Below are 20,781 nucleotides of genomic sequence, written 5' to 3' on the forward strand. Positions count from 1 at the left end.
TGATATGCATTGACCGTCTAATATACCTCCAGCCACATAATCACTTGATCTTTTCTTTACGGTTTGTGAACATTTGATCCCGGCCGATGTTCGTTCATCACTAATTAGGACGAGCGATAGCAATAGCCATCGCTCATACCTATTGTGGAAATGTGAACATTGAGGTGTGCAGTAAAGTCACGAGGAAGCAGGATAAAAGGGGTGCCTTTTCCCCATGCTCCAGTCCGGGACTTAGGGCATGCTCATGTCCAGGGATCCTATTTAATCCTGCTACTGGATCTTGGGTGTGTCTCACTCTGGAGTGTTTGGTAAAGCAGAGTCCTGGTGAGGCTCTGTGTGAGTGGTCTCAGCCGGGCGGGCTAAGGGGCCACGAGGCTAGGCGATAGCTTGAACTTTGGGGGACGCAGTGACGCCTGTGAAACAAGGATTACAATGCCAGAGTCGGGAGGACTACTGGGCCACAATCCCCCAAAAGGTATTGAAGTGTCACAGCCTGGAGGTTGCTGGACTGAATGGCTGAGGAAAGCCGCATTTGTGTTCGATGTGTGAACAGGGCTCTCTAGGGGAGTCAGGGATACACTAACGTGTTTAGTTAGAGCCTAGCCGGGCAAGGGTTTGTTATTTTGTGTGGATGTCACACGTGATAAGTTGAAGCTGTGACTTCTTAACCTGTGCTTTGCTAAAGTATCTGAAATAAAGCAAGAGTTTGGACATTATAATCGTGTCTGGTGAAGTAATCTGTGAGTGTGACCCCCTGAAAAGAGACGATCCCTTACAATTGGTGGAGGATGCGGGCAAGTTGCCCATGAGAGAAGGGCAACGGTCGGTTGCTAGGGGCAACGCTGAGACTGCAGGTGCTGCTAAAAGCAGTTTTTTTGCCGTGTGTGGAGTCAAAGGGCCGGAAGCTTTTTTTTTTTGGTCCAGTGGAGCAGGTGCTGCTCATAAGAGTGTGGACTATTTTGCTGTGGTGCAAGTAAAACTGCAGTGAATTAAAGGGCCAGTAGCCCAGCAAAAGTGAACTTGTGGCTGAAAGTTTTTCCTGCTACCATGGGTCTCAGGGAAGAGTACGTCCGGCGGCGCTTGCGCATACAGCAGGCAGAAGAAATGGCCATAGCGATTGGCTACACTAAAAATGAATTGGCGAAATTTGATGCAGAGCGAGAGGCTTTGAAGGCACAGTTGCAGCTGGTCTTGAGAAATGGGTTCTTAACACTGTATGGACCCTGTACAAAGTTCCAAGAGGTTGGTGGTGTGCCAAGACTATCGGGGGAAAAGCAGAGATATGCCGTTGCCAAGGGCAACAGTCGGGCATATAAAGATGGGGAGAGCGGTTCAGCTCTCAGGAGGTCGAATGTTCCCTACCAGTGGAGACAGAGTCCTAGAGAGGATGTACCAAGGATGGACCTAAGGGCAACAGCAGTTATGGAGTCACAGCATTTCTCGTAGCAACCACTGCAGTCAGGAGGCTGCAGGTGATTTTGTAATGGAGGATCCTGGAGTATCCTTGGATTTTGGGACTGCCGAACCCGTGAGATCGCTGGGTAAGATTGTTCCTGTTATTAATTATGTGACAGTGAGCCGGCGGTAGGGAATACCTGGTGGGACGGTGAGTGATAAATCACCGAGGCGAGGAACTGTTTTGGAAGTGTGTGACATTGGAGAAAATGCAGGGTCTGAACAGCCTGTAAGCCTGTTGAAGTTGTTCCCTTGCAGGACTTTGCAGGGTTGAAGGTTGTTGTATTGCCCAAAATGCCCGTGACCAACGCTAGCCATGGGGTGGCAAAAATTAGAGACCCTATGATGGCCCGGGTAAGAGGTAGCACAATATGGAAACCTGAGATAAATAAAGTGATAAATATGCTGGACAGACATGCGGTTAATGAGGACTGTCAGGTAGTTCTTACTGAGTGTGAGACTATAGTGACAGCTGGGACTGATGGACTTGCTGCCGTAAATTCGCCCTTACATGAGAGAAGGTTGTTCCATGATTTTTGGGGTAGAAACACTTCTGCGGTAGGTCCCGTAACTCCTGCAGAACTGGTACCTAGCCCATTAAATGAAGTGACCATTAGAAACAGTGGAGCTGATAAGGTGCAAAGTGATGGTACCATGTTTGCCAAAATGCATAATGGGAATTTGATGTCATGTGAAATATGTGATAATAATGACATACCTTTTCCTTTGCAGGCTGTGATTGGTGAAGAAGCTCCCCCTGTTGGTAAACATGTGTCTGATGTAAAAGTGTTGATAAATGTTGAAGGAACACCGCTAGGAGACCCCATTCTAGACAATGTGGCGGGGCTAGAGTATGTACCATATGTACCAGAAGTGGGTATGCAGTCTCCACGGGGTTCTATGGTTACTGAGGAAATGTCCAATGTGGGGATTCGCTCGTGTGTGCCCCTAGAGGTCAGGGATGATAATGACAAGACTGGGACACGTGATATATGTAATGTGGCTGATAGCAGCTCAGAGAGCGAGGCTGCTATGTCAATTTCTGGTGAAACTAAGGTGGTTGCTAGTAGCGACCAGATGACAGTTATACCTGATGGGACGAGAGCTAACTGGGGAGACGGCAGCCTATTGTCTGAGACCCATACCCAGGCAGGGGTAGATGACCTGACAGGTCAGTACAGCTACAAACTTGAAGATGTTTTCCCTCGCTTCGCACAGTCCCTAAATACACTAGAGAAGGGACTAGCGATTCTCTCAGAGCAACTGCAGAAAGCTCCAGAGGAGTCACAGGAAGAGACTCAGAAAGAGATGAATCAACTGAAGGATCTAGAGTCACAAATAGAAGCGGAAATTCTCCAACTTCAAGCGGAACTTGCAGCTTCTGAGCGATCCAGATGTCATGCAGAGCAGGAAAGGGATGAGCTGGCTGATGAGGTCTTAAACAGCGCCTCAGAAAAATCTGCTATTTTGGAGGAGAAAAGACATTTGGAAGCCAGGATGGCTCAACTTTATCAAGAGTTGTGTGATCGGATGGTGGACCTGGACCACCAGAGACAAACTGTGTCTAGATTGGAGAAGAAACAGAAGAAGTTTTACCAGCTCCTGGTTGAAGAGAGGTGCAGATTGGCTCGATATGCCGAGGAACGTGACTGAGCGGAGGCTGATGCTCGGGAGAAGGAGACCAGGGCCCTCTCCTTGGCTAGAGCCCTTGAAGAAGCACTTGAGGAGCGAGATAACCTTAAGAGGCTAAACAGGCAACTCGGAGCAGAGATGGAAAATCTCATGAGCTTAAAAGATGACGTCGGGAAGAACATCTATGAGGTGGAGAAATCTAAGTGTGCTCTCGAGCAGCAGGTGTAAGGTGAGAAACCTGAAGAGGAGAGTGCTCTGAAAAATGTCAAGAAGTCTAAGTCAGAGCCTGTTAAGAATGGGACTGGAGATGGTGGTGCCGTGGTGCCGGCCAAGGCAGAGAAGAAGATAGAAGATATATCTGCTGAACCAGTTGATGGGGATGATGTGGATGCAAAAGAGACTCATGGCAGTGTGTGGCCAGGACCTGGTCATGAAAGACCTTTCCTCTGCTGTCAATGCCCTCCAGAAAGCCAGCAGTCTGCTGGGGAAGAAATACAGGGAGACGGACGACCAGTATGAGGATCCTGTCTACTACGATGGACTGGTTCTCCTGAATCCTGCCCGAAGGGAGAGAAATATCCTGGGTCAGCCTATGGAGAAAATACCAGAAGACGATGAGTCTAGTGAAGACCCCGGTGTCCCCAGTACCTCCAACCTTGACGAGAAAGAAGAGGAGGGGTTCAGATTGGAAGTATATGATGTCATGTCTGAGAAGGATGAGAAAGTTTACAAAGTGAAGGAAAACTGCAAAGGAGACTCAAAGGCTGAAGAAGCTAAGGCCGATGAGTTGGAGTGGGAGAAATCCTCAGCTGTTCCAGAGACCAAGGATAAGGCTGAAGAGGGGTCTGCCGAAGTGGGGCGAGCCACTGAAGAAGTAGAAGACTCTGAAACTGAAGCCAAACCTGAGGTAACCCCTGTGGGGACTAAAGAAAAAAGAGAAGTACTATCTAGTGATAGAATAAAGAAACAAAGTGAGTGTGAACACCAGGTGACATTAGAGCGGCTGAAGGGTGATTTAAAACTGACCAGCTAGATCTCCAACAAAAGGAGGAGGCAGGAACTCCCCGTGGAAAACGTGGCTGTAAAGGTTATGGAAGTTATGGGCCTAAGAAGAAATCTGGAAAAGAAGCAAGCCAGAAAGCTAAGTTTTTCAGCACAGAGGAGACGGAGGAGGCCCTTAGACACTGTAGTCTAGGTAGGAAGGCAGTGTTTATGACAAACCAAGCTCTGATGGCCTGGGTCTGGCAAAATAAAGGGAAGCCTGCGACGCTGGCCATCTCTTCCAGGGGGAACGTTGAGCCGGAAGATGGCAGTATAATGCGGATGCCCTATAACGAGCATCCGGTTGGTACATTTGTTCACCCCCACAGATTTGAACAGGGAAGGGGGATATGTGGAAATGTGAACATTGAGGTGTGCAGTAAAGTCACGGGGAAGCAGGATAAAAGGGGTGCCTTTTCCCCATGCTCCAGTCCGGGACTTAGGGCATGCTCATGTCCAGGGATCCTATTTAATCCTGCTACTGGATCTTGGGTGTGGCTCACTCTGGAGTGTTTGGTGAAGCAGAGTCCTGGTGAGGCTCTGTGTGAGTGGTCTCAGCCGGGTGGGTTGAGGGGCCACGAGGCTAGGCGATAGCCTGAACTTTGGGTGACGCGGTGACGCCTGTGAAACAAGGATCACGAGGCCAGAGTCGGGAGGACTACTGGGCCACAATCCCCCAAAAGGTATTGAAGTGTCACAGCCTGGAGGTTGCTGGACTGAATGGCTGAGGAAAGCCGCATTTGTGTTCCATGTGTGAACAGGGCTCTCTAGGGGAGTCAGGGATACACTTATGTGTTTAGTTAGAGCCTAGCTGGGCAAAGGGTTTGTTATTTTGTGTGGATGTCACACGTGATAAGTTGAAGCTGCAACTTTCTAACCTGTTTTGCTGAAACGTCCGGAATGAAACACGAGTTTGGACATTCTACCCTTGTCTGGTGAAGTAATCTGTGAGTGTGACCCCCTGAAAAGAGACGATCCCCTACACTATACAATGGAGGTGATTGCTGCATGTAAATGCAGCTTTTCATCTCCACTGATGAGCAGACATTCACCCAGAAGGAATGGTTCCTTCCCTAAATTTTCTGCTCATCAGCGCAGTATGTATGTGCCTTAACTACAATAAAAAAGTGATGGTACTTAACACGGCCAAGTGTCTTTAAGAAGAACATGTTATAGAACAAATAGGCAAAGACACCAGGATAAAGTTGTATTTGGTGAGCTGGGAGTTCAACAATGATTGTAGGAGAAAAGGAACAAGGTAACTCAGCAAGTTAAGGTCCTGTACACAGGACAATTTAGCAGGCGATTTTCAGGAGGGAAGCGTTCCAACCGGCAAGTGTCTGCTCATCAATGTAAATGCAGCTATCTCCTCCACAGTATGAAGAGAAGCATCCACTAATGACAATGCTCGTCCCCATACAGAATCATTGATTGCCAACAGGAGAGCGTGTTTAGACAACATGATATGCTGCTAGCAAGCCAATGATTTAGGTGACTGCATGAAAGATGTGATTACCCGATGAATGAGCAAAATGACAGCGGCACCTTTACAACTCCAAATAATAGCTAACAAGAGTTCCTATGAATGCATTTTAGCAATGATCTGGCCAATTCTTGGCCTGTGTAAAGTGCCCTTAAGTCAACATAGATTGTATGCCATGTAGAAAAGCAGGGACATAGATCTTACAGGGAAATTTCTCGGTGGACAGATGCCCAGGGGACCACCCAACCCCCCATCTCTGCCGCTGGCTGTGTATAAAGTAAGCTATCAGTGGTAACTATCTCTGGGAGAATCAGGTACTCAGATGCCCTCCTGAATTCAACTATGTCCCGCATCTCAACTCTTAATCAGAGACAACTAGAAAAGGGACCGCTCTTGGGGCAATATATTGTGCGGCACTGTGGTATGTGTTATTTTGCGCTATGGTGTTCCCGACCCCCCTACTTTTGTTGCCCCTTCTCCTGTCAATTTAGACCCGCCCACAATATGGGGACACTTTTAGGTATTTTTTTTTCCAGGGCCACTTTAGGTTTTAATCCACCCATGTAGACAACCATTACAGGTATTGGTGTCTGGCTTTTTAAGAAAAATGACTACTTTCAGGAAATGATGACTGCTGCAGCAAATCTCTGGTCTCAGCAGCCACATACAATACATGCAGAAGTATGACCATTGAGGACAACTGGCTGCAGCGGTCACATCAATTTATTGGAGTTATGTGACATCATCACAGCAGGACAGTCAGGACCACTGGACTCCCAGGCTATGAGCTGTGCGCTACGATTGGCCAGCGCTGCAGCAAGGGACAACCCTAATACAAAAACTCCGCCCCGTACAACAGAGGGAGCTGCACACCGGAGCCTATACCGGGCGAACGGAGCGGCGCCCAGACATACTAGTAAGTGCAGGGGGACCCCTGGGCGCCGCTCTGTCCACTGATATAGTTAGTTTTTAGTTTTTAAACTAGTGAAAGGTCCTCTTTAAATAGAATGTGTCATCAGAAAGGGGTCCATAGTCTTTATGTTAAACAATATATAATTAAAGAAGTCTTGTTGGTATGTTATATTTCATTTTCCTTGTGGCTATCTATAGCAAAAAAAAATCTGAATTTTTTTTTCCCCTATTATCATCACAGGCAGGATTACACTGACAGATATCCCCTATTTATAGATAGCACAGGATCCATCATTCAAAGTAGGTGATGCCATAGTTTATCTACTTCCTCCTAACCTCTACACAGGTCAACGAGATTGTCAAGAAAACTCCCCCATAGAAATGGGGTCACCTCCAGACCATTGTGCCTATGGCCCACAGTCGCTGCTGTAAAGCATAGCTCTAAATTCTGTTAACAACAGCTCAGACAAGATGGTCACCGCCATGATCATGTTCAGGAAAAAGAATAATAAAATCTACAATCAGATGAACAGATTAGAGAAAAAATATATGTGTCACTATCTGGTTTTTAATCGGCAGAACAAAATTCTAAGTTACTCATACCCTTTAAAATCTCAGTCATTGCTTTATTAAATATCACTCAGCTACCCATGAGTGATATCAAGAGAACTCACAAATGGCTAAATAGAACATTAAAATGTTTTTACGGAAAACAAACTTATATTTTCAGGGTTTTTATGTTTGTTCTTTAATTTAAGGATGTGATGGTTAACCTCCGGCACTGCAGCTGTGGTAAAACTACAACTCCCAAGAGGCACACTTGCTTGACTTTTCTCAGAACTTCACAGAAATGAATGGAGCATGCTGGGAGTCGTAGTTTCACCACAGCTGGAGTGCCGAAGATTAGCCGTCATTGATTGAGGTGAAGGTTATGGATAGCTTTCCATTTTTTTTCACTAACTATTGACTTTAGACAGATACTGTATGTTCATCTATGTATGAGAAAATAATGAAGATGGCACCTAGGTCTACATCTTTCTGCTACTTTTTGATTTTGAATGGCCTTACTTTTTGGTTTGATTGCTCTGTAAACCACTTAATCACATTTCCTGAAAATATCAATAAAAAATTAAATAGTAAAATCTGCATACCAATATAGGAATAAAAATGCAGAATACAGCACTCCATAATTAGATCTAAACTCCCACAGGGATAGAAAAAGTCTATTAAGTATGCAGATACAGTGATTTCTATGTAAATGAATGGCTAAATTCATATCAAATTTCATTTTAAATTTTTTTCCGCTGAGGGCAAAATGCCAGGGTCGTAGGCTGTCCTTAAAAAACACTCCATATTCTAATTTCCACAATTCATTATGTATGTTAATTGCAATGACAAAATGCTTGTGGGTCAACTGCATGTTCCACAATGCTCTAGATAGCATGATTACCTCGCTCAACATTAGCTTCCACCTCTGGTGGTGTTTTTAACTAGCGTAGGAGATTTAGAACCTTAAAGGGAGTCTGTCACCTAAATCTGAGCCTTTTAGACCACTCAGATCAGGTTACGGACTCCTTTGCCCACATTACAATGGTACCTTTATTCGTTCTGTCCCTCGCCAAGATCTTGAAAAATAGGCTTTTTAAACTTATGTTTAAAACTTAAACTTATGCCCAGGCCCCCAAAAAGCCCCCGAAAGTTGCAAAATTCTGACGTCAGTTTTCTGGAGAAGAGGGATTGATAAAAGTCACCCTTTGGGGGTAATTTAGATCACCCTGCACTCTAGGATTCTGACTTCAAAGAGTTGCAAAATAGTGCTTTTGTGACTTTTTGAGGTAACTTGCATAAAATGTTTGGGACTTTTTGCATTTTTATACCACCCTCTCCAGTTTTGAAAAGTAGGTTAAAAAGTTTTACTCCGGATTTACAACTGGGATTTTTTTTATTTTTTTTTTAAGCTGCATACAAAAGTGCAAATGCCACTCCAGCAGAGGGTGGTGCAGAAAGTAGCATTTCTAGACAGAAGTATTAGGTTTACAGATGAGACAAACTTAACAAAAAAATGTGCCCCATTCAAAGGGGTTGTCTGTGTTCAGAGCAGAACCTGGGCCTATCCCTATCTTCACCCCTTCGGCCCCCCTAACATGAGCATCGGAGCATTTCATACTCCAATGCTCTCCCTTGCCCTGCGCTGTATCGCTCATATCGGTGGGGCCGGAGGGGGGGAAGATAGGGATATGTCCGGGTTCAGCTCTAAACCCGGACAACCCCTTTAATAAGTTTGGCGCAAAGTACTCCAGCGTAGACTCGAGGAAAGCCCTCACAATAAATTCCCCCTTTGTCTTTAGCTTTCATACCTATGCAACACCCATTGGTGGAGGGTCTAACTAATCTTCTATATTATCTCCATTTTTAATATTGTGTTGTTTAAGTTATAAATCATCTTCTATACATCAATTGATTAAACAGGCACTCAGTCACCAGGAACTGTACCAAGGACAACTATTTATTGTATCTAATTACATGTAGACAATCATAAAAATATACAAAAATAATTTTAATTTTAATTTGAAATTAAAAACTAATTAAAAACTTACATAAATCAGCTTCTAGTTAACATTTAGATGAAGGAAGGGGGGAATAAAGAAAGGAAGGGCAAATAGATAGATACATGCAGGACTGTGATTACAACAGTGCACAGGAGGAACAATTTCCTTGATATGTTTTTTTTTTCTAAAAATTGCAATTGTATTTTTCAAGCGGTCTTATGGTGGTTCTCTGTGGTGCACCACTGCATACCATTACTGTCTAGTGTGGCTATACCTTATCTGTCAGTAAAGTTTGATTCACCTCAGTAGCTCAGTACCCATCCATAAAATGTACAATTACTGCTGTAATTCTTCCCAGCATAGATTAGATAGGTTCATGAACAGAACATATAGACAGAGGACACCATGGATTGGCATAGCTGTTGTGCTGCAGCCATGTTTCTCTTATAATTTAAGCTAAAGCTGTTTTTGCATCCCCTTTGTTGCAAAGAGACTTTGATATGCAGCCTCCTGAACTGTTTACATGGCTAGAAAAATCAAGTTTCACACCTGCCAATTTAACACTTAAACCGCTAAGCAGCAGGGATCCAAGTTACTGTAATATGCACTTAGCAAGAACTGCAGAAGCATGGTCTCCAATATCAGAATCTATTATATATGCACAAACATCTGTTATACAAGAAAAACATGAAAACCATTTTCAATACCTCAATATCCAGTGGGTCCTTGCTCAGCATGCAAGCCATGTTGCTACAACTCTCTACGTGTCTTTCGCAATTGCTTTGAGAATGAGACTATTATGATGGTTTTTTATGCTTTTTTATGACTGTAAATTACTAGCAGAGCTCTACTTGGGAGTAAGTTACACGTAAAGTGGTGTACAAGAGGGAGGGAGAGGTGTTAAGTAGAAAGGGGGAGTATTCCAGGTAGGCGTGGATTCTTCAAAGACATATGACCTATGGTACAAAGTTCATCTTTTCATTAGCATGAGTAAATGCTTTGGATAACACAGCTATCATCACAGAGTTGTTCAAAACCCAACAGGGACGTGACACTTTGCGGACCTTGTTTGGATATTTCCCAAATGGAGTAATTTAGTCTAAAAAAACGGTATTCCTTTTCTTGGCTTGTTGTGGCATTGCTTGGCTTGTAAAATACACCATGGTTTTTAGCAGGAATTTTTTAAATATACTTTTTGTTGGATTTCTTTTTATTCAGATTTTTTTTTTATAATTTTCAACCCTATAGAGTAGCATAAAACAAGAAAGTGCTTGCAAAAAAAAAACAATGACCCAGAAAATGCTGAAAAAAGTTAAGAAAAGAATGGCACAAAGAAACCCACTATTTGTAGAGTTTTCTAAATTTCTTTAATGGCTTAATAGATAACCTGCTGCTGAATTCTTTTGAACACAAAAAAAACAAGCAAAACAGGTTCTGGTATATGTATAAAAAGGCTATAGGAGAATGCCAAAAAGGGCCACACTTAAAGTATGCTGCATTTCTTTTCTTTTTTTTTTGGGGGGGGGGGGGAATCCATTTGCACATCATAATTTTTTTTTACTTTTTCTCACTATAGGCTTTCAGTAAACCAATACTCTGACAATTAAACAAAACAAATAACAAAAACAGAGAAAATATTTTTTTTTTCCTAGAAAGGTTATATGCTAAGGCTACTTTCACACTTGCGTTTTTCTTTTCCGGCATAGAGTTCCGTCACAGGGGCTCTATACCGGAAAAGAACTGATCAGTTTTATCCCCATGCATTCTGAATGGAGAGTAATCCTTTCAGTTTGCATCAGGATGTCTTCAGTTCAGTCGTTTTGACTGATCAGGCAAAAGAGAAAACCGCAGCATGCTACGGTTTTCTCTCCAGCGAAAAAAACTGAAGACTTGCCTGATTGCCGGATCCGGCATTTTTTCCCATAGGAATGTATTAGCGCCGGATCCGGCATTCTGAATACCGGTATGCCGGATCCGTCGTTCCGGCATACGCAGATCGGTAAAAATGTACAAGCCGGATCCGTCGGTCCGCATGACAAGCGGAGAGACGGATCCGTCCTTGCAATGCATTTGTGAGACGGATACGCATCCGGATCCGTCTCACAAATGCTTTCAGTCAGCGGCAGATCGGCGGATCCGGCGGGCAGTTCCGACGACGGAACTGCCCGCCGGATCACACTGCCGCAAGTGTGAAAGTAGCCTAAGCTATCCTTGAGGTGCCCATCTGAACATTTTTTAAATTATTAGCTTTATTCACCTGCTAAAAGGTTCCTCTGTTCCAGCACTGCTTGTCTGGTCCCTATCTGGTGATAACTTCATGTCCATCTTTCATGTGACCGCCCAGCCAATCACTGGCCTCTGACGTCACATGTGCAGGAACAGCTAGTTCAGACCAGTGATTAACTGGGGGGGGAGGGGCGGGTCACGTGAATGATGGACGTGTGTCATCACTTCCAGTTATCTAGACCATCCTACAATTCTACTTGATTGTTTCAGAGGTAGGCAAAAAAAAACATGATGCAGATGCCAATTACCCCATATAAGAGGAAGAATTCCATCTCGACTTTGTATCTGGCAATCAGATTAAAGCCCTGCATTAAATTCTCCTCTTCTAAATCTGCTACACATACAATGTGACATTGCTTTCAATAAAGGCATTCAGGGCCATCTTAAACTTGTTCAGTAAATCAACCATTACAAAATCTTGGAGCAGAGAGCTTCATAGTCTCACTCCTCATACTGTAAGAAATTTATTTTTAATTCGGTTCCTCTAGGGCAGGGGTGCACAACCTTTTTTGGTCTGGGGGCCGCATTGTCACATCGCTCTATTTCAAGGGGCCGCAAATAAAAAAATGTTGATCGGCGCTCATCTGCCTATTACACAAGCCAGTGCAAAGTGACTGGGGATGAGTGATCGCTGCCACAGTCGTGCTGCAGATAATCGGACATCTTTCATCCTGATAAAATATGCAAATCAGCCGACAAATGAGCAATTCCTTGTTTATCGACTGATCAGCTGCACGATTATAACGGCCAGATATCAGATATGAGCGCTCCTATGAACACTTGTTCCCAGTAATTGTCCCAAATATCGTGCTGCAGCATAGCCCCTGAAACCGAAGAGTTATACTTACCTGCTCCCCGCCTCTCCGGTTCTTCGAACTGCCTCCGCTGTTTACACCTGGCAGTGCATGGACATGGTCATACACCACTCCAGACAATGACTGGCTTAGGCGGTGATGTGGCCACAAGCAGCGATGCACTGCTGAAGCTAGTCATTGACTGGAGCCGTGCAAGTGACCATGGTTATGCACTGTCAGGTGTAAACAGAACAGGAACCGGAAGATGGAGGCAGCGGAGGCAGCGCAGAGGACCAGAGCGGAGTGGAGCAGGTAATTATGAATTTTCTATTTCAGAGGCCATGCTCCAGGCCTTATTTTTACCAGAAAAGTGGCGACATTTCCTTCCATCCTGCCTCCTATTTATAAATCAGCGGTTTCCTTCACTGCAGAGGACGGAGCTCACTGGTTATCACCATCTCCTGCCAATCCAGTTATAGGCGTCCTGCAGTAACCAGTAAGCACATTACCTTGCTAGTGGGGAAGGCGCCTATTGGTTAACGCTTGAATGACCAGGCCCAAAAAGGCCTTAATGACCAGACACTTTTTTGTGATTTAGCACGCGTGGTGGTTCAAATGGTTGTAACTATCTTATTTGTTGGACTACCAAGATAATTTTTGCAACAATTTTTATTTGGGGGAAACTATACAAAACGTTTTTTAAAAAGTATATATTTTTTCAAACTATAGCTCCTTATTCTTTAAATATGCAAACTGACACCAAAATAAATTATTATAATTAGTTCTCTATTTTGTGTATTTTGCTATATACCGTATTTTTCGCTTTATAAGACGCACTTTTTCCCCCCCAATAGTGGGGGGAAAATGGCAGTGCGTCTTATAAAGCGAACACTGCCATGTTTACTTTGCTGACGCTGATACATCGCAAGCCGCAATGTATCAGAGGGGTGGGAGGAGGGGACGGAGGCTGGCAACACTCGCGGCGGGGCCCGATGCAGTCACTGTACTGTAATACATCGGACCCCGCTCACGGTAATTATCACATGTAAAGTCTATAATCTTCAAGCAGTGTCTCTGCTTTAAACTAGGGCAATCCTCTGTAGTGCAACTCACTATGAAAGCGGCAGGCAGAGCGGCAGCGTAACCTCGCGATTCTCACTCATTCATGGGAAGGAAGTGGGAGGAGCATTAATGAGTGAGAATCTCGAGGTTACGCTGCCGCTCTGCCTGCCGCTTTCATAGTGAGTTGCACTACAGAGGATTGCCCTAGTTTAAAGCAGAGACACTGCTCGAAGATTATAGACTTTACATATGAAAACGGCTTCATTACACTCTGCTTTCTTCTATACCAGTACTCACTATGAAAGCAGCGGTCCTGCCGGCGCGTGACGTCACTCACTCGGTCATGCTCCTCCCACTTCATTAATGAAGCTGGCAGGAGCGTGACTGACTGAGTGAGTGACGTCACGTGCTGGCCGGACTGCTGCTTTTATAGTGAGTACTGGTATAGAAGAAAGCAGAGCCATTAAAAGATTTTACATATAAAGTCTACTGTGTGCCCTGTGGTGTAATGGGGGTCACTATTCACACAGGGACAATATACTGTGACACATGATACTGTGACCAGCATAAGATCATCTTATGCTGGTCACAGTATCATATGTGTCACAGTATATTGTCACTGTGTGAATAGTGACCCCCATTACATAAGATGCTATATATGATGCTACATCCCCCGTAGTAGTGCGTCACCCAAAGGTCCCCCATAACAGTGCGTCACCCACAGGTCCCCCCATAACAGTGCGTCACCCACAGGTCCCCCCATAACAGTGCGTCACCCACAGGTCCCCCCATAACAGTGCGTCACCCACAGGTCCCCCCATAACAGTGCGTCACCCACAGGTCCCCCCATAACAGTGCGTCATCCACAGACCACCATTAGTTCAAAACCCCTCCAAAAGCACACCATTAGTTCAAAACCTCTCCAAAAGCACACCTTTTGGTTCAAAATTTTTTTTTCTTATTTTCCTCCTCAAAAATCTAGGTGCGTCTTATCATCAGGTGCGTCTTATAAAGCGAAAAATACGGTAATATGAAAAGTTTCACGTGAATGGGGCGGTAATGGTGACAGTTTTGATTGGTGTGGGTGTCTTTTCTTTTATGTATGATTTTTTTTTTAACTTAATATATTTCTGCTACATAATATGTCCCCCAAGAGGTCATAAAAAGACCTTGAGGGACACTGTCACTTTTTTAAAATTTTGCACTTTTTCATAAAAAGACTGCGGTGGGACAGTGAACACTCTCTTTTATTAAGCACTTTTTTCTTTATATTTTCTTTAATTTTTTAATTTATTTAGTTTTCACATTTTTTAAAATCATTTTTTAACTTTTTCTTAAAATATATTTTTACCACATAATTTGTCCCCAAGAGGTCACTGAAAGACCTTTGGGAGACAATAAGTGACTTTTTTTTTATACTATTTCCACTGTAACTGGATCATCCAAAGGAGCCCCAGTTACAGGGAAACCAGCCTGCTGCGGAGGCTTTGTACCAGGGCAGCGCTCCTCTGTTCCCGAGACACCCAGAGATCACGTGATCGCTGGGTATACACTGCAGAGCGCTCATAGAGGAGAAGGCAGAAGAGCTAATAAAGCGCTTCTGTCTTCTCCTCGGCTTCCCCGCTCTCACTAATAGCCGGGGACCCTTTCTGCTCCTGCTACAGTGCACGAGCAAAACCTGTGATCCATCTGCTGTGCGGTGCTCTGTGCAGAAACACAGCTGATTGCAGGATCAGCTGTGTTTCTGCCCAGCAGGGGGGGGCCGCAAACCATGGCTCTGGGGGCCACATGCGGCCCGCGGGCCGCAGGTTGTGCACCCCTGCTCTAGGGCATCTTTTTTCAGTTTGTTAACCTGTTTTGGAACTTCAATAATTACTTTGGTCACACCCCACCCCCAGCACCTGCTCTCGTTCAGCTATGCTTTTCTTATACACAGGTGCCCAAAACTGTACACAATGGGGGAAATTAGAAATAACAGTATATTGGAGATGACCACTGAATTCTAAGCTCCGCTGTGACGATTGCCCTTAGCACGAGCCTACAGTAGCTGTCAGTTGGAAGGATGGTAAAGATCGGGAACTCTAGACCAGGGGAACACTCATCCACCAACAAATCACAGATTGCTAGTGGAGACAAATTCATGAAAAAAGCTGCCTCCACGTTTGTGGTGCAGGAAACAAAGATGGCGCCGACACATCCCCATAAGGCTCTTGAGCGCACTCTGAAAAGGTCAGACTAGGAGAGCGACGCAGAGGATCCCCAAGGCAAAGGCGCCTTGCCGATTACCAGGCACTACCTGAAACAAGCCCTCTGCAAAGCCATGTAACCGTTCCTCAGTGAAATCACAGCGCTTCACCAGGAGATGAGGCAAGTTGGGGACTGGGTGGAAGTTCTGGAGACTCATCAGGCCTCAATCCTAGATTACCAGGCGGCCACCACGCAATCTTTTTAAAGGTGCAGTACTTACCTAAATGAACTGCATAGCGCTCTGGAAGACCAAGAAAATAGAGCGCACCGCAATAACTTGCGTCCCAGAGGGATCCAAGAGACTGTGCCACCAGGGGATATCCCTTCATCAGTTCAATCTATCTGCAGTTCTCTATTGGGCCCAGATTCGGCTTTTGACATAGTCATTTAACTTCTCGGCCTACACAGATTTAGAAGCAGTATACGATCATCTGCAAATCCCACCATTGAAGGTGGAAAACTGGGAACCTTTTCAAGACCTCGCTATGTTACCAGACGTACCTACGGTCGTTCCATTTGTTCCTCAATGTACCCCTAAAGCACATAGATCTGGGATAAGGAACTGACAACTGACACCGAAGAGACTGGCGCAAGGTTCGTGAAACTCCAGTTTCGTACCCATTATTAATCACTGTACCTTCTTTATGTTTTGAAAGATTCCCCTGACCTCCTCAGGTTACACTACCTGTAAATATCTCACTAGACCCTGTTTCTTTTCTGTCTCTTTAAAACTACCCTTTAAGTATACTAACCACCTCCAAGATGCGAAGGGAGATACATTCTGGTTAAGGGGCACATAGGCCCACAAGTGCCAAACACTAAGATAAGATAAGATAAGATGCCTTTATTGTCACTGTACAATACAATTTAATACAATGTACAATACAATGAAATGTTGTTTGGAGCAATCCTAGATGCCATGGACAGAGGAACAAGAACTGACATTTAAACTAAAGTATTACACTAGGAAAAAAAAAAAAACATTGCACTAGGAAGCATTACTATTCACAGTTCACAGAATATATATAGCAAGAGCAAAGTAGGAAGTGCTTATGAGTATATATACACACTGATCAGACACCACTGCAGACAAGAGATCATCATGGGTTCATGAATGCAGCAGTCACTTTCAGTCTGTGGTAGTTTCTATCCTTTGAAGGGGCAATAGTCTCTGAGCATTTAGGAGACTGATTGCTTTGGGGTAAAAGCTGTTCTTCAGCCTAGTGGTGCGGGCATGTAGGGCTCTAAGACGCCTACCAGAGGGTAGGGGAATGAAAAGGCTGTGGCCGTGGTGAGTTGGATCCCCGCAGATAATTTTTGCCCTGTTGCTGCAGCGAGCAGTGAAGATGTCCTCCAGTGATGGTAGCTGAGTACCAGTGATTCTGCCAGCCATTCTGATGATGCGCTTGAGGGTCTTCTTGTCCTCAGAAGAGCAGCCGGAGTACCACACTGTAATGCAGTATGTGATAACAGATTCTATGGTGCTCCTGTAAAAATTGACTAGCAGCTGTTTTGGGAGTTGTGCTTTCTTCAGACTCCTCAGAAAATAAAGCCTCTGAAGGCCTTTTTTGGTAATTTCTGTTGTGTTTTTTATCCATGACAGGTCCTGACTAATATGAACTCCCGAGAATCTGAAACTTTGAACTATCTCCACGTTTCCACCATTAATGCTAATGCGATGGTGTCCATTTTGTTTCTTCTTCCTAAAATCCAGAATTAACTCCTTTGTTTTCTTGGTATTGAGTATGAGGTTGTTGTTCTTACTCCATCTCTCTAGGTTCTCAACCTCTTTCCTATAGGCTGTTTCATCATTGTTGGAGATCAGGCCTTATTGTTCAGCAATGACTGTGGAGGTGCACCAAGCCTTATGGACATAAATACACACTCCACCTCCCTTATTCTTACCGGACTCAGCGGTTCGATCCATTCGGTAGACAGTCCGATCCGCAAGTTCAATAGCCTCGTCCGAGATGTTAGTATTTAGCCAGGTTTCGGTGAAAAATGAGGCGCAAGTGTTCATCCTATTAGATGAGATCCTCAGTCTCAGCTCATCGATCTTGTTCACTATAGACTGGGTATTTGCGACGAACAGGCTGGGTAGTGCTTGCTTGTTTGGGGGATACTTTAATCGAGTATTGATACCGCCCCTCTTGCCCCGCTTCTGCTTCCTTTCCCGTCTCCTTCTGTGCCGTCGCTTTGACGGTATAATCATCCAGTCGGTCACCGATGTCCTTAGAATCTCATCCGGGATATTAGGGGGTGGTGGTGGAACAGGACCTTTCATTCTGATGTCCAGTAGTTCTTGCACACTATACGCTGTGTGTGCTGTAGCAAACTGAATACTCGCTGTGCTTAAAATTAAGGGCTGCCATCTCACTAGATAAGCATATTGGTTTTCTAATATTCTCCCTATCATCAATTCCTTTAAGGAAGGGATTGTGGTCCTGGGTGGGGACCTGAACGTTGCCTTGAACCCACAACTTGACTCCTCCTCACATAAATCTGCCCAATCTTTGGGATCTTTACGTGCCATTAGAGAGGGCCTGTGGAGTTTTCACCTAGTGGATTCTTGGCAAACTTTACACCCCCAGTCAAAATACTACACTTTCTACTCCCATGTCCATGGTACATATCACCGTTTGGACTATGTGTTTATCTCAAAGGAACACCTCCAGCTATGTTCTGCAGCCAAAATCGGCTCCATTCACCTGTCTGACCATGCTCCTGCCTTCCTCTTTTTCCGGGCACCTTTACAATGTCCGAGGTCCTCTAACTGCCGCCTTAATGAATCCCTTCCTAAGCGATATGAAAACTAAAGATAAAATTGTTGCCATGTTAGAAGAATATTTCTCTCTTAATAAACACTCTGTTATGTCGGCACAGTCATTATGGGACGCTCATAAACCATTCATTAGAGGACACTTCCTTAGTATAGGAACACATCTGAAGAAAGAAAGAGGGGAAAAAATAGATGCCATTTATCTAAAGATACAAGCCCTTAAGTCTTTACATAAACGTTCCTTCTCAGAGACCCAATTAAAGGAATTATCAGGTTTGAGAGCGGAATTAAAATCCCTACTACAAAATAAGGTGGCTAAATATTATCTAAACTCTCAACACAAGTACTTTGCACATGGCGATACAGCCTCTAAATTTATGGTGCACAGAATAAAAAATAGGAGATCAGTAAACTATGTTCACCAGTTAATTACCCCATCAGGAGACTCAGTATTTTCCTCCACACAAATAGCGGCACAATTTCGAGATTTTTAAGAAGACCTTTATAATTTGCCCTCATCGCTTTCTCCGAAGCCCATGCTTCTCCTATTTCCTCCTTCCTCGACTCCCTCTCGCTTCCAACTCTTTTGGACCCCCAGAAACGAAAGCTATCCTCTCCCTTCACACTGGATAAACTGACTACTGCCCTTGATCAGATGCCTACAGGTAAAAGTCCAGGCCCAGACGACCTACCGGCCTCATATTATAAAGCCTTTCACAAACAGCTCCTGATTCGTCTCCTTGATGTCTGCAATCTCTCTTTGAGGGGTGGCCCCCTCTCTAGAGAAATTACAACTGCTCATATCACCCTAATCCCCAAAGAGGGAGAGGACTTAAGACAGTGTTCCAATTATAGACCCATCTCACTTCTTAACTTAAACCTTAAACTCTTAGCATAAATGTTGGCTAATCGCCTTGCCAATTTTCTTCCCCTGATGATACATGGGCATCGGGTGGGTTTATTCGCAACAGAGAGGGCAGAGAGAACACATCTAGAGTGATAAATGTATTGTGTTATGCTACTATTTCATCCAAACAGCTGCTTTTCCTGAGTACTGACTCTGAGAAAGCGTTCAACAGGATCAACTGGGCATATTTGAAAGAATTACTGTCGCACTTTGGTCTTCCTGATCCCTATGTACAGGCCGTCTTTGCAATATACTCTCAGGCCACAGCTCTCGTCATGGTCAATGGAGATCTGTCCACCCTCTTTCGTATTTGTAATAGCACCCGTCAGGGGTGTCACCTCTCACCTTTACTCTTTGTTTTGGCTCTGGAGCCCCTCCTAGCCTCCCTGAGAGGGGATTCGGATGTTAGAGGGGTGAAGCTGGGGGTACAAGAACATAAATTAGCTGCTTTCGCAGACAATGTCATTATAATGACCACTAACCCCTTAATCTCCCTCCCTATTATACAAAAACAGCTTTTTAATTATAGCTTTGCAACCTTAGATTTCCAACTTTAAAATTAATGCAAAAAAAAACCCTAACACTGTGCTCTGGGATTCCATTATCCACAAAACAATTATTAATGAAAGACTCACCGTTTGACTGGACGTCCCCCTATGTGATGTAGCTGGGGGTAAAGATCACTCCTAATATTGCTGAACTATTCTCCCTTAACTATAACCCTTTACTCCAATCTATGTTTAAGACCATAGATAACCTTAATATCAATATTCTGACACTTTCCTGGTTTGGATGTAAGAACCTACTCACATCACTGATCCTTCCTTGCCTCACTCACCTTCAACAAGTTCTTCCAATCCCTGTACCTAAGTCCTACTATGACTCAATTAGGAAAAAATGTAGAGCCTTTATTTGGAATGGGAAGAAATCAAGGCTCTCTCTCCTCTCTAAGCCGGTGCAAGCAGGAGGGATCGGTCTTCCAGACCCAGAATTATATGGCAAAGCAATACTTCTTTCTAGAGCTGTGGAATGGCTACGAAATAACCCAAACAAACTATGGGTCCCCTTGGAACAACACTTAATGGGTAGAGCTCTATGTTCTCTCCTGCTGGGAAACCCAAGCCCACCTTATAAACCACTCCCCTCATACCCAATACTACAGGCTACCCTAGACGCATGCAAATGGCTACGATCCCCACATTACTCTGTCCCTTTCCCCTCTCCTCTCCTTTTAGTCAGAGATGTAGTAGGTACGGCCTCCTCCATTAGGATAGACTCTACCCCACGGGAGCTGCGGAACTAATCTATTCTCATAACTTCCTTTCTGGGACTTTCAGATGATATTATAGGTGTTAACGAGATGAAAGAGATCCTAAACCCTCAACCTAGTGGTCTACCCCTAATCCCATACCTTAGATAATTTATGCTCCGTAACACACCAAGAGGAGAGCTATATCAGCCTCTAGTATGGTTTGAGTCCTTAATTGCAGATTCAAAGCCACCCAAAAAGGTAGTGTTGCAACTATATAATAGATTGAGATCTATTCCCCTACTTATAAAGCCAGCATTAATTCGAAACTGGGAGAAAAATATAGGCAGAGAATCTCCCCTTCTCATACTTTCCAAACTCTTCC

General features: G+C 44.3%; 1 protein-coding gene across 2 annotated transcripts in view; it reads right to left on the reverse strand.

Moving 5' to 3' along the window:
- The window catches only part of DPYD (dihydropyrimidine dehydrogenase), a 1,571,083-nt gene extending 1,561,125 nt beyond the window's left edge, over positions 1-9,958 (reverse strand). For both annotated transcript variants that reach the window (XM_040406865.1, XM_040406866.1), the window contains exon 1: positions 9,780-9,958. In XM_040406865.1, coding sequence (XP_040262799.1) covers positions 9,780-9,818 — 39 coding nt within the window. In that variant the 5' untranslated portion in view covers positions 9,819-9,958. The remainder of the gene's footprint in view (positions 1-9,779) is intronic.
- Between the last annotated feature and the right edge of the window lie 10,823 nt (positions 9,959-20,781).

Source organism: Bufo bufo, chromosome 9, assembly GCF_905171765.1.
Source record: "Bufo bufo chromosome 9, aBufBuf1.1, whole genome shotgun sequence".
Classification (NCBI taxonomy): Eukaryota; Metazoa; Chordata; class Amphibia; order Anura; family Bufonidae; genus Bufo; species Bufo bufo.